General features: G+C 49.0%; 1 protein-coding gene and 11 non-coding genes across 14 annotated transcripts in view; 1 reads left to right on the forward strand and 11 right to left on the reverse strand.

Annotated features, from left to right (window-relative positions):
• The first annotated feature begins 314 nt into the window (after positions 1 to 314).
• Positions 315 to 13,460, forward strand: part of ldhba (lactate dehydrogenase Ba) — a 55,218-nt gene continuing 42,072 nt past the window's right edge. The window contains exons 1-6 of one of the 3 annotated variants that reach the window (XM_068307237.1): positions 315 to 452; positions 2,574 to 2,710; positions 2,903 to 3,020; positions 3,280 to 3,453; positions 3,539 to 3,712; positions 3,794 to 3,911. In XM_068307237.1, coding sequence (XP_068163338.1) covers positions 2,582 to 2,710; positions 2,903 to 3,020; positions 3,280 to 3,453; positions 3,539 to 3,712; positions 3,794 to 3,911 — 713 coding nt within the window. In that variant the 5' untranslated portion in view covers positions 315 to 452; positions 2,574 to 2,581. Of the gene's footprint in view, positions 453 to 486; positions 672 to 2,573; positions 2,711 to 2,902; positions 3,021 to 3,279; positions 3,454 to 3,538; positions 3,713 to 3,793; positions 3,912 to 13,460 lie in introns of those variants that run through there. The other 2 variants (XM_068307240.1, XM_068307238.1) reach the window with 2 other exon arrangements.
• Positions 6,814 to 6,885, reverse strand: trnam-cau (transfer RNA methionine (anticodon CAU)). The gene has a single exon. It is a non-coding gene; the product is annotated as a tRNA-Met (tRNA).
• On the reverse strand, positions 6,897 to 6,969 carry trnak-cuu (transfer RNA lysine (anticodon CUU)). Its single transcript has one exon. It is a non-coding gene; the product is annotated as a tRNA-Lys (tRNA).
• trnam-cau (transfer RNA methionine (anticodon CAU)) lies at positions 7,787 to 7,858 on the reverse strand. Its single transcript has one exon. It is a non-coding gene; the product is annotated as a tRNA-Met (tRNA).
• Positions 7,871 to 7,943, reverse strand: trnak-cuu (transfer RNA lysine (anticodon CUU)). The gene has a single exon. It is a non-coding gene; the product is annotated as a tRNA-Lys (tRNA).
• On the reverse strand, positions 8,517 to 8,588 carry trnam-cau (transfer RNA methionine (anticodon CAU)). Its single transcript has one exon. It is a non-coding gene; the product is annotated as a tRNA-Met (tRNA).
• On the reverse strand, positions 8,601 to 8,673 carry trnan-guu (transfer RNA asparagine (anticodon GUU)). Its single transcript has one exon. It is a non-coding gene; the product is annotated as a tRNA-Asn (tRNA).
• Positions 9,736 to 9,807, reverse strand: trnam-cau (transfer RNA methionine (anticodon CAU)). Its single transcript has one exon. It is a non-coding gene; the product is annotated as a tRNA-Met (tRNA).
• Positions 9,820 to 9,892, reverse strand: trnak-cuu (transfer RNA lysine (anticodon CUU)). Its single transcript has one exon. It is a non-coding gene; the product is annotated as a tRNA-Lys (tRNA).
• Positions 10,466 to 10,537, reverse strand: trnam-cau (transfer RNA methionine (anticodon CAU)). The gene has a single exon. It is a non-coding gene; the product is annotated as a tRNA-Met (tRNA).
• Positions 10,550 to 10,622, reverse strand: trnan-guu (transfer RNA asparagine (anticodon GUU)). Its single transcript has one exon. It is a non-coding gene; the product is annotated as a tRNA-Asn (tRNA).
• trnak-cuu (transfer RNA lysine (anticodon CUU)) lies at positions 11,769 to 11,841 on the reverse strand. Its single transcript has one exon. It is a non-coding gene; the product is annotated as a tRNA-Lys (tRNA).

Consider the following 13,460-nt stretch of genomic DNA (forward strand, 5'->3'; position numbering starts at 1 on the left):
TGGAACTGCTTCACTGTCCCTCAGCGCCGTGTGGATCAGATATAATCAGGACTCCCTGGAAGCCTTCCCTATAATTCAGATTGGACCTTTATTGTGTTCCTGGGGAGATGGAACCCTCCAAATGTCTGTTTGTGAGAGGGACAGAGGAGTTCTAGTCAGAGAGAACCTTCCACCTGAGGATGGGGTCCACCTCAGGCTCGGTGTCCAGTCATGTGCAAAGAAAGAAAGAAAGAAGTCTCTGGACCACATTTCAGTCAGAGCAGAAGTGCCCCACAAAGAGCCTGGCATGTTCTTTTGTGCCCCCCCCCCCCGACGCGCAGTCTAGTCGCATGCGTCAGCCCCCCCGTGGGTACCAGCTCCTCCACAGTCTGTCTCCGCATCTCCCCGCCGGACGCAGCGCCTCACCTCCGGGATCACTTCATCAGGACCGGCCTTCAGGAACAGATCGATCGGTGAGTACCCCGCGGGTCCCCGCGGGTCCCCGCTGCGCCGTCCCGCGGTCCGGACTCACGCACCGATGCGTGATGGACGCAGCGATGGAGCTGCGCGCCGGTGGAACCATCTTGTGGAGATGTTAACGAGTTAGTGATGCTGCTAACTGAACGGTCATAACGAGGGTAGGTAAAGATAGAGACGGCTCAGAACGGACCCCCCCATTCCGATCCCACCCGGTACAGTAGAAGTATTATCTTCTTCTTTTTTTTATAAAAACGCAAAATGAGTCTTTTCTAGATCTGCTCCAGTTACGTCGATAAAGTTCCTCCTGTGAAGATTGTTAATAGAACACTGGGATTAAATGAAAATATAATCTCTGTCCAGCCAATCTCAGTGCGTGGACGTGGACACCCCACTGACGTTCCTGCCCTGACTCCCAGGGCTGTGTGTGTTTCCAACGGAATAGCAGCTCAGAGCTCAAATGGCGGACAGGCCCGGAACGCGTCCCTCTGAGGTCATGGTGAACTAGTGAACTAGTGAACAAGTGAACTAGTGAACGAGTGAAACTCCTCTCACGCAGCTCGTGATGCATTCATGGTTTTCAGGGATGGTAATAATTATTGTCATTTTACTCCTTTGGAGACATTAGATGTAGTTCTAGTGGTGGACCAGCTGTCCTCACGGTGTCTCCACCGAACACTGGCTCCAGGCCCAGGTTCTGGTAGAACCACAGCTCCAATGCTCAGAGGTGGACATCAGTCTGGGGCAGTTCATGGAGCCACTGGGGTGGAAAGAGCAGTTTGGTGTCCTGATAGCACAGCGTCTCTGTGCTCGGTCCAGCGGTATCGTTAGGACAAGCCTGTCCAGGAACCACAGGATGGACTGTAACCAGAAATAACTGAAGGTCAAACCTTCACATGGACGACCAGACGTGAACTGTCCTTCATGTCATCTGGACCCCCGGTGCTACATTGATGTGCAGCACAGACACACACATGATCTGGAAGGTAGCCATGAAACTGTAGGGTGTCCGACCCAAAGGAGGCATCTGCAGGACCCCGTGTCCAGGTCCAACGTGACGTTATGAGCTGATATCTGAGAGCAGGCTGGTGGCAGGAGCTCATATGTTCTGTTCTCACAACTGGTAGACTCACTGGTTCCAAACTGAGGCACTGGGGGTCTCTGTGGGGTCACTTGATGTCTTAAAATAAGATTTAACGCTGTTTTATTTCACCTAATAGCTAAGAACAGCATTGTGCCTACATGAATGTAAACGAAGAGGTTTGGTTTTACACAGTTCTGTTAAATCACCGGTCATCACGTCTCCAGAGGTTAGTCAGAGGTAACGGCTGGAGATCAGCTGTAGACCAGTTTGACTGACCAGCACCTCATAGTTTCCTGTTGAATCCAGTTGTTATTGTTGCTTCACTGAGGCGTGATATAATCTGTTATAATCTGTTATAATCTGTTATAATCTGTTCAGTCTGTTTGATTGCCACAGTGCATTCATTAATATTTTTGTTTTGAAGGCTTTTATCTTACGTGAGAACTATCTGACCTCATGACGACTGTGGAGACGGTGGGACGCGGGCCGAGGACCAACCAGATTAACCCTACAAATGTTGGATGTCATTTGTCAGTTAATGCATCAATGAGTTTTTAAAACTTCAGCCCTTCATAAATATTCAGATGTACTCTCAGTTGGATTGGTCCGTTCCAAATTGTAGGTGTGTGTGTGAGTGGTTGTTCGTCTTTCGTGTGGCCCTGCGATGCGTTGGCCCAGTGTCTAGAACATCTCCCTGCCTCTCGCTCCTAAGGCCGCTGGGATAGGCTCCAGCAACCCCCGTGACCCTCGAAAACAGAAAAAGCTGTACGGAAAATGGATGGATGGATGGATGACATGAACAATAATTTTTGTATAATATTACCCACTGGTCTGTTTAAACCAACATGTTTTAAACAACTGTCTGTATTTCAGATTTACAACAACTGTCTGATCAACAAACTGATCAAATGGATGAATGGTGTGAGGAATCGTTGTCTAGGGTTTTCCTGTGAATGAAGACCGTGAACACTCTCCACAGACTGTCTGTAGGACCTTCAGTGACCAGAACATGTCCTCCTGTGTCTCCTTGTAGCTGTGATCATGTCCTCAGTGCTGCAGAAGCTGATCAGCCCCCTGTCCAGCAGCCCCTTGGAGCCCCCCAGGAATAAGGTGACTGTTGTTGGGGTGGGCCAGGTGGGCATGGCCTGCGCCATCAGCATCCTTCTGCGGGTAAGACGCACATTTTGTCGTAATCGTGGGCAAGATAACATTAAACATAAAAATACATACATGTGAAAATACAAAGCTGATATTTAAAGCCTCACAATGAAGATGAAGAAATGAGAGCCTTGCACAACATCCAGTGAGACATGAAGGATGTGATCCAGAACATAGCCCAGACCCTGACCTCCTGTCTGGTAGGAGCTGACTGATGAGCTGGCTCTGGTGGACGTGATGGAGGATCGTCTGAAGGGAGAAATGATGGACCTGCAGCACGGGAGCCTCTTCCTCAAGACCTCCAAGATCCTGGCTGACAAAGGTCAGGACCAGTCATGTGACCCGATGATGACACAAGTGTGATTAATTACACAATGATACAGGAAAACCTGTAGATTGTTAATCATATGGCATAAGATATAAACTGTGTTTTCCTGAAATAGACTACAGCATTAAGTTGTGTGTGAATCTGATTTTAGCGTTGTGCATTGATGCTCTCAGCTCACCCTGAGCCAGCTGAGCTCTATCAGCCCCTGATCCCTCCCATCAGCCTTTGCTTCACTTCCCTTTCTCCTCCCCAGACTACGCCGTGACAGCTAACTCCCGTCTGGTGGTGGTGACGGCCGGCGTCCGCCAGCAGGAGGGCGAGAGCCGCCTGAACCTGGTGCAGAGGAACGTCAGTGTCTTCAAGTCCATCATCCCACAGATCATGAAGTACAGTCCCAACTGCACCCTCATCGTGGTCTCCAACCCCGGTAAAACCTTACTTTACACCTGCTCAACACTGGCTCGGCTGGCGTGTGTTCAAAGCCCTAACCCCCAGTCGCCCCACACCCACAGTGGATGTGCTGACCTACGTGACCTGGAAACTGAGTGGACTGCCCAAACACAGAGTCATCGGAAGCGGCACCAACCTGGACTCGGCCCGCTTTCGCTTCCTGATGTCTGAACGTCTCGGCATCCATGCCAGCTCCTTTAACGGCTGGGTGCTGGGGGAGCACGGGGACACCAGTGGTGGGTAACCCATTACCCCGGTGAACGGTTAACTGCTAACCAGATCACCATCACACCAGCTGGTTGTGTGTGTCGTTTCAGTGCCGGTGTGGAGCGGTGCCAACGTGGCAGGAGTCAACCTGCAGAAGCTGAACCCTGAGATCGGCACCGATGAGGACATGGAGCAGTGGAAGGCCACGCACAAGGCGGTGGTGGACAGGTCAGTCTGCTGGCAGAGGCGTCACAGACGCCCTGGGAGGATCTGGGCTTCATCTCCAATGTCTCACATCTCGTTCACTTCCACCACAGATTCATGTGTCTTTTTCAAAATTGTAAAATATTGTAAATACTACTAATATGAACGCATCTCATCAGAGCGATGCCTATGGTGCTGCAGATGGTTACAACATGTATGAACATGAGAAGGTCTGTGTGTGTCACCCCCCCAGTGACATAGAGGACGAAGTATGTCATGTAGCTTCATATCAGTGGAGGACTGAAATCCAGATTTCCTTTAAACTCCGTGAGGAATACGTGGTGGAAACATTTAGATTTTCACTCAAAATCTACTGGGAACACATCTCCATCTTAGACCACAGACGAGCTCTCACAACTTTTTACATTGCTCACCCTGAAAATTTGGTTCACGAACATTTAATCACTCTTTTCAACTACAGCACAATCCAAATCAGAACGTCTAAAATAGTCAACATTTTTAACAGTTAACATATATACAGTTAACATATATAAAACTTCTATATTTCTTTACTGTTATTTCAGAAAAAAAACTGTACGTTCTACTCATTCTATATGTATATACAGTATGTGTATATGTATATTTTGGTAATTGTGAAATACAGATAAAAAAAAATAGAAATCCATACCTAAGAATATTAGTTAATTTTTCATAAATAAATAATGTAGTATAAATGCCTGAGGAATGGAGGAGAAGTGTGCTGGTGCCCATTTTTAAGAACAAGGGAGATGTGCAGAGTTGTGGCAACTACAGAGGAATAAAGCTGATGAGCCATACAATGAAGTTATGGGAGAGAGTAGTGGAAGCTAGACTAAGGGCAGAAGTGAGCATTTGTGAGCAGCAGTATGGTTTCATGCCAAAACAGAGTACTACAGATGCAGTACAGTAATACCTCTGTACTCGACCGCCTCTATATTCGACCGAATCGGTGCTCGACCAAAAAATTCGAGTAGAAAATGCATCGGACCCCGAACAGATTTTCGGTACTCGACTAGCCGAGTCGACCCGAACGCGCTCCTCAGCCGCGCTCCTCGGCCAGCGGGTAAGCGTCAGTTCGACTCAGACCGCCAGCGGAGTAACACGTACGCAAATTACGTACGCAAAGACGTACGGAAATTATAGCAAAATATGAAAGTGGTGTACGAGTGTCCGACCTTGCGTCGCAGTACGAAATGGCAAAGTCAACCATTTCCACTATCTTGAAGCAGAAGCACCTGACAATGGACAGGTTCCTTCTTAAAGAAAAGAGGAAGGCTACTGCCCAGCCAGATTCACCTCCATGGAAGAGAGAGAGAAGGGAGGAAACCCCTGGAGGCGCGTTACCTAGCGTCATCATGGAAGGGATTCCCCTTCCATGATGACGCTAGTGCCATCAACCGCTCTCTAAAACGTAAGTAAATAATACAAAATGGTTTATAATGCTTTATCTTTATCATGTACTGCTTGTGCACATTTACGTCTTCATTGTTGTTTAGATACACGTTCTTATAATATTTTAGGTATTTTTCTAAATGGTAAGAACGGATTAAAATACTTTCCATTATTTCTTATGGGAAAATTGGTTTCGGTGGTCGAACAAATCGGTGCTCAACCACCACCTCAGAACGGATTATGGTCGAGTACAGAGGTATTACTGTATTTGCTTTGAGGATGTTGATAGAGAAGTCCAGAGAAGGCCAGAGGGAGCCGCATTGTGTTTTTGTAGATCTGGAGAAAGCTGATGACAGGGTGTCCAGAGAGGAACTGTGGTATTGTATGAGGAAGTCTGGAGTGGCAGAGAAGTATGTTAGAGCGGTGCAGGACATGTATGAAGACTGTAAGACAGTGGTGAGGTGTGTGTAGGTGTGACAGAGGAGTTCAAGGTGGAGGTGGGACTGCATCAGGGATCAGCTCTGAGCCCCTTCTTGTTGCTATGGTGATGGACAGGCTGACAGACCAGGTTAGACAGGAATCTCCATGGACTATGATGTTTGCAGATGACATTGTGATCTGTAGTGAGAGCAGGGAACAGGTGGAGGAGAAGCTAGAGAGGTGGAGGTTTGTCCTGGAAAGGAGAGGAATGAAGGTTAGCCGCAGTAAGACAGAGTACATGTGTGTGAATGAGAGGGACCCAAGTGGAAGAGTGAGGTTACAGGGAGAAGAGATCAAGAAGGTGGAGGATTTGAAGTACTTAGGGTCAACAGTCCAGAGCAATGGAGAGTGTGGAAAAGAGGTGAAGAAGCGTGTCCAGGCAGGATGGAACGGGTGGAGGAAAGTGTCAGGTGTGATGTGTGATAGAAGAGTTTCAGCTAAAATGAAAGGAAAGGTGTACAAAACTGTGGTGAGACCAGCGATGTTGTTTGGTCTAGAGACAGTGTCACTGAGGAAAAGACAGGAGACAGAGCTGGAGGTAGCAGAGATGAAGATGCTGAGGTTCTCTCTGGGAGTGACCAGGATGGATAGGATCAGGAATGAGTACATCAGAGGGACAGCACATGTTAGAGGTCTTGGAGATAAAGTCAGAGAGGCCAGACTGAGATGGTTTGGACATGTCCAGAGGACAGATAGTGAATATATTGGTAGAAGGATGCTGAGTTCTGAACTGCCAGGCAGGAGGCCTAGAGGAAGACCAAAGAGGAGGTTTATGGATGTAGTGAAAGAGGACATGAAGGTAGTTGGTGTGAGAGAAGAGGATAAGAAGACAGGGTTAGATGGAGGACACTGATTGGCTGTGGAGACCCCTGTAGGGAAAAGCCCAAAGGAAAAGAAGAAGATGCTCTACCAATTGAGCTAGCCGGGCTGTTCTTATAAGCAATTGTAGTTCTTTCTGCCAACCAACATCACAGCTAGTAAAGGCTAGACCTCTGTTGCCAAAGAACTAAAATATTAGCAGAGGATGGTTTCGATCCATCGACCTCTGGGTTATGGGCCCAGCACGCTTCCGCTGCGCCACTCTGCTTACAAGGCTTGCGCCCAACGTGGGGCTCGAACCCACGACCCTGAGATTAAGAGTCTCATGCTCTACCGACTGAGCTAGCCGGGCTGTTCTTCTAACCAATTCTAGTTCTTTCTGCCAACCAACATCACAGCTAGCACGGGCTAGACCTCTGTTACCAAAGAACTAAAATATTAGCAGAGAATGGTTTCGATCCATCGACCTCTGGGTTATGGGCCCAGCATGCTTCCGCTGTGCCAGTCTGCTTGCTTGCTCCTGCACCCATTGTGGGGCTCTTCCTGACAACTCTGACATTAAGAGTTATCTACCAACTGAGCTAGCCGTGCTGTTCTCGTAAGTAATTCTAGCTCTTTCGACCAACCAACTTCACAGCGAGTACCGTCCAATGTCTGTTCCCCAAGACAAGACCTAAAATATTAGCAGAGGATGGTTTCGATCCATCATCCTCTGGATTATGGCCCCATCATACTTCGCTGCACCACTCTGCGGATAAGCTCCAGGACCCAACGTGGGGCTCAAACCCTCGACCCTGAGATTAAGATTCTCATGGTCTACCGACTGAGCTAGCCGGGCTGTTCTTATAAGCAATTGTAGTTCTTTCTGCCAACCAACATCACAGCTAGTACAGGCTAGACCTCTGTTGCCAAAGAACTAAAATATTAGCAGAGGATGGTTTCGATCCATCCACCTCTGGGTTATGGGCCCAGCACGCTTCCGCTGCGCCACTCTGCTTACAAGTTCTTGCGCCCAACGTGGTGCTCCAACCCACGACCCTGAGATTAAGAGTCTCATGCTCTACCGACTGAGCTAGCCGGGCTGTTCTTCTAACCAATTCTAGTTCTTTCTGCCAACCAACATCACAGCTAGCACGGGCTAGACCTCTGTTGCCAAAGAACTAAAATATTAGCAGAGGATGGTTTCGATCCATCGACCTCTGGGTTATGGGCCCAGCACGCTTCCGCTGCGCCACTCTGCTTACAAGTTCTTGCGCCCAACGTGGGGCTCGAACCCACGACCCTGAGATTAAGAGTCTCATGCTCTACCGACTGAGCTAGCCGGGCTGTTCTTCTAACCAATTCTAGTTCTTTCTGCCAACCAACATCACAGCTAGCACGGGCTAGACCTCTGTTGCCAAAGAACTAAAATATTAGCAGAGGATGGTTTCGATCCATCGACCTCTGGGTTATGGGCCCAGCATGCTTCCGCTGTGCCAGTCTGCTTGCTTGCTCCTGCACCCATTGTGGGGCTCTTCCTGACAACTCTGACATTAAGAGTTATCTACCAACTGAGCTAGCCGTGCTGTTCTCGTAAGTAATTCTAGCTCTTTCGACCAACCAACTTCACAGCGAGTACCGTCCAATGTCTGTTCCCCAAGACAAGACCTAAAATATTAGCAGAGGATGGTTTCGATCCATCATCCTCTGGATTATGGCCCCATCATACTTCGCTGCACCACTCTGCGGATAAGCTACAGGACCCAACGTGGGGCTCAAACCCTCGACCATGAGATTAAGATTCTCATGGTCTACCGACTGAGCTAGCCGGGCTGTTCTTATAAGCAATTGTAGTTCTTTCTGCCAACCAACATCACAGCTAGTACCGGCTAGACCTCTGTTGCCAAAGAACTAAAATATTAGCAGAGGATGGTTTCGATCCATCGACCTCTGGGTTATGGGCCCAGCACGCTTCCGCTGCGCCACTCTGCTTACAAGTTCTCGCGCCCAACGTGGGGCTCAAACCCACGACCCTGAGATTAACAGTCTCATGCTCTACCGACTGAGCTAGCCGGGCTGTTCTTCTAACCAATTCTAGTTCTTTCTGCCAACCAACATCACAGCTAGCACGGGCTAGACCTCTGTTGCCAAAGAACTAAAATATTAGCAGAGGATGGTTTCGATCCATTGACCTCTGGGTTATGGCCCAGCACGCTTCCGCTGCGCCACTCTGCTTACTTGCTCCTGCACCCATTATGGGGCTCTTCCTGACGACTCTGTCAGTAAGAGTGTCATGCTCTACTGACTGAGCTAGCCGGGCTGTTCTTGTAAGTAATCTTGTTCTTTCCACCATCCAACTTCACAGCGAGTACCGTCTAATCTCTGTCCCCATGACAAGACCTAAGACATTATCAGGGGATTGTTTCGATCCATCATCCTCTGGATTATGGCCCCATTATACTTCCGCTGCACCACTCTGCGGATAAGCTCCAGGACCCAACGTGGGGCTCAAACCCTCGACCCTGAGATTAAGATTCTCATGGTCTACCGACTGAGCTAGCCGGGCTGTTCTTATAAGCAATTGTAGTTCTTTCTGCCAACCAACATCACAGCTAGTACAGGCTAGACCTCTGTTGCCAAAGAACTAAAATATTAGCAGAGGGTGGTTTCGATCCATCGACCTCTGGGTTATGGGCCCAGCATGCTTCCGCTGTGCCAGTCTGCTTGCTTGCTCCTGCACCCATTGTGGGGCTCTTCCTGACAACTCTGACATTAAGAGTTATCTACCAACTGAGCTAGCCGTGCTGTTCTCGTAAGTAATTCTAGCTCTTTCGACCAACCAACTTCACAGCGAGTACCGTCCAATGTCTGTTCCCCAAGACAAGACCTAAAATATTAGCAGAGGATGGTTTCGATCCATCATCCTCTGGATTATGGCCCCATCATACTTAGCTGCACCACTCTGCGGATAAGCTCCAGGACCCAACGTGGGGCTCAAACCCTCGACCCTGAGATTAAGAGTCTCATGCTCTACCGACTGAGCTAGCCGGGCTGTTCTTCTAACCAATTCTAGTTCTTTCTGCCAACCAACATCACAGCTAGCACGGGCTAGACCTCTGTTGCCAAAGAACTAAAATATTAGCAGAGGATGGTTTCGATCCATCGACCTCTGGGTTATGGGCCCAGCACGCTTCCGCTGCGCCACTCTGCTTACAAGTTCTTGCGCCCAACGTGGGGCTCGAACCCACGACCCTGAGATTAAGAGTCTCATGCTCTACCGACTGAGCTAGCCGGGCTGTTCTTCTAACCAATTCTAGTTCTTTCTGCCAACCAACATCACAGCTAGCACGGGCTAGACCTCTGTTGCCAAAGAACTAAAATATTAGCAGAGGATGGTTTCGATCCATCGACCTCTGGGTTATGGGCCCAGCATGCTTCCGCTGTGCCAGTCTGCTTGCTTGCTCCTGCACCCATTGTGGGGCTCTTCCTGACAACTCTGACATTAAGAGTTATCTACCAACTGAGCTAGCCGTGCTGTTCTCGTAAGTAATTCTAGCTCTTTCGACCAACCAACTTCACAGCGAGTACCGTCCAATGTCTGTTCCCCAAGACAAGACCTAAAATATTAGCAGAGGATGGTTTCGATCCATCATCCTCTGGATTATGGCCCCATCATACTTCGCTGCACCACTCTGCGGATAAGCTACAGGACCCAACGTGGGGCTCAAACCCTCGACCATGAGATTAAGATTCTCATGGTCTACCGACTGAGCTAGCCGGGCTGTTCTTATAAGCAATTGTAGTTCTTTCTGCCAACCAACATCACAGCTAGTACCGGCTAGACCTCTGTTGCCAAAGAACTAAAATATTAGCAGAGGATGGTTTCGATCCATCGACCTCTGGGTTATGGGCCCAGCACGCTTCCGCTGCGCCACTCTGCTTACAAGTTCTCGCGCCCAACGTGGGGCTCAAACCCACGACCCTGAGATTAACAGTCTCATGCTCTACCGACTGAGCTAGCCGGGCTGTTCTTCTAACCAATTCTAGTTCTTTCTGCCAACCAACATCACAGCTAGCACGGGCTAGACCTCTGTTGCCAAAGAACTAAAATATTAGCAGAGGATGGTTTCGATCCATTGACCTCTGGGTTATGGCCCAGCACGCTTCCGCTGCGCCACTCTGCTTACTTGCTCCTGCACCCATTATGGGGCTCTTCCTGACGACTCTGTCAGTAAGAGTGTCATGCTCTACTGACTGAGCTAGCCGGGCTGTTCTTGTAAGTAATCTTGTTCTTTCCACCATCCAACTTCACAGCGAGTACCGTCTAATCTCTGTCCCCATGACAAGACCTAAGACATTATCAGGGGATTGTTTCGATCCATCATCCTCTGGATTATGGCCCCATTATACTTCCGCTGCACCACTCTGCGGATAAGCTCCAGGACCCAACGTGGGGCTCAAACCCTCGACCCTGAGATTAAGATTCTCATGGTCTACCGACTGAGCTAGCCGGGCTGTTCTTATAAGCAATTGTAGTTCTTTCTGCCAACCAACATCACAGCTAGTACAGGCTAGACCTCTGTTGCCAAAGAACTAAAATATTAGCAGAGGGTGGTTTCGATCCATCGACCTCTGGGTTATGGGCCCAGCATGCTTCCGCTGTGCCAGTCTGCTTGCTTGCTCCTGCACCCATTGTGGGGCTCTTCCTGACAACTCTGACATTAAGAGTTATCTACCAACTGAGCTAGCCGTGCTGTTCTCGTAAGTAATTCTAGCTCTTTCGACCAACCAACTTCACAGCGAGTACCGTCCAATGTCTGTTCCCCAAGACAAGACCTAAAATATTAGCAGAGGATGGTTTCGATCCATCATCCTCTGGATTATGGCCCCATCATACTTAGCTGCACCACTCTGCGGATAAGCTCCAGGACCCAACGTGGGGCTCAAACCCTCGACCCTGAGATTAAGATTCTCATGGTCTACCGACTGAGCTAGCCGGGCTGTTCTTATAAGCAATTGTAGTTCTTTCTGCCAACCAACATCACAGCTAGTACAGGCTAGACCTCTGTTGCCAAAGAACTAAAATATTAGCAGAGGGTGGTTTCGATCCATCGACCTCTGGGTTATGGGCCCAGCACGCTTCCGCTGCGCCACTCTGCTTACAAGTTCTTGCGCCCAACGTGGGGCTCGAACCCACGACCCTGAGATTAAGAGTCTCATGCTCTACCGACTGAGCTAGCCGGGCTGTTCTTCTAACCAATTCTAGTTCTTTCTGCCAACCAACATCACAGCTAGCACGGGCTAGACCTCTGTTGCCAAAGAACTAAAATATTAGCAGAGGATGGTTTCGATCCATCGACCTCTGGGTTATGGGCCCAGCACGCTTCTGCTGCGCCACTCTGCTTACTTGCTCCTGCACCCATTATGGGGCTCTTCCTGACAACTCTGACACTAAGAGTTATCTACCAACTGAGCTAGCCGTGCTGTTCTCGTAAGTAATTCTAGCTCTTTCGACCAACCAACTTCACAGCGAGTACCGTCCAATGTCTGTTCCCCAAGACAAGACCTAAAATATTAGCAGAGGATGGTTTCGATCCATCATCCTCTGGATTATGGCCCCATCATACTTCGCTGCACCACTCTGCGGATAAGCTGCAGGACCCAACGTGGGGCTCAAACCCTCGACCCTGAGATTAAGATTCTCATGGTCTACCGACTGAGCTAGCCGGGCTGTTCTTATAAGCAATTGTAGTTCTTTCTGCCAACCAACATCACAGCTAGTACAGGCTAGACCTCTGTTGCCAAAGAACTAAAATATTAGCAGAGGATGGTTTCGATCCATCCACCTCTGGGTTATGGGCCCAGCACGCTTCCGCTGCGCCACTCTGCTTACAAGTTCTTGCGCCCAACGTGGTGCTCGAACCCACGACCCTGAGATTAAGAGTCTCATGCTCTACCGACTGAGCTAGCCGGGCTGTTCTTCTAACCAATTCTAGTTCTTTCTGACAACCAACATCACAGCTAGCACGGGCTAGACCTCTGTTGCCAAAGAACTAAAATATTAGCAGAGGATGGTTTCGATCCATCGACTTCTGGGTTATGGGCCCAGCATGCTTCCGCTGTGCCACTCTGCTTGCTTACTCCTGCACCCATTGTGGGGCTCTTCCTGACAACTCTGACATTAAGAGTTATCTACCAACTGAGCTAGCCGTGTTGTTCTCGTAAGTAATTCTAGCTCTTTCGACCAACCAACTTCACAGCGAGTACCGTCCAATGTCTGTTCCCCAAGACAAGACCTAAAATATTAGCAGAGGATGGTTTCGATCCATCATCCTCTGGATTATGGCCCCATCATACTTCGCTGCACCACTCTGCGGATAAGCTCCAGGACCCAACGTGGGGCTCAAACCCTCGACCCTGAGATTAAGATTCTCATGGTCTACCGACTGAGCTAGCCGGGCTGTTCTTATAAGCAATTGTAGTTCTTTCTGCCAACCAACATCACAGCTAGTACGGGCTAGACCTCTGTTGCCAAAGAACTAAAATATTAGCAGAGGATGGTTTCGATCCATCGACCTCTGGGTTATGGGCCCAGCACGCTTCCGCTGCACCACTCTGCTTACTTGCTCCTGCACCCATTATGGGGCTCTTCCTGACAACTCTGTCAGTAAGAGTGTCATGCTCTACTGACTGAGCTAGCCGGGCTGTTCTTGTAAGTAATCTTGTTCTTTCCACCATCCAACTTCACAGCGAGTACCGTCTAATCTCTGTTCCCCAAGACAAGACCTAAGACATTATCAGGGGATTGTTTCGATCCATCATCCTCTGGATTATGGCCCCATCATACTTCGCTGCACCACTCTG

Source organism: Antennarius striatus, chromosome 22 (assembly GCF_040054535.1).
Source record: "Antennarius striatus isolate MH-2024 chromosome 22, ASM4005453v1, whole genome shotgun sequence".
Lineage (NCBI taxonomy): Eukaryota > Metazoa > Chordata > Actinopteri > Lophiiformes > Antennariidae > Antennarius > Antennarius striatus.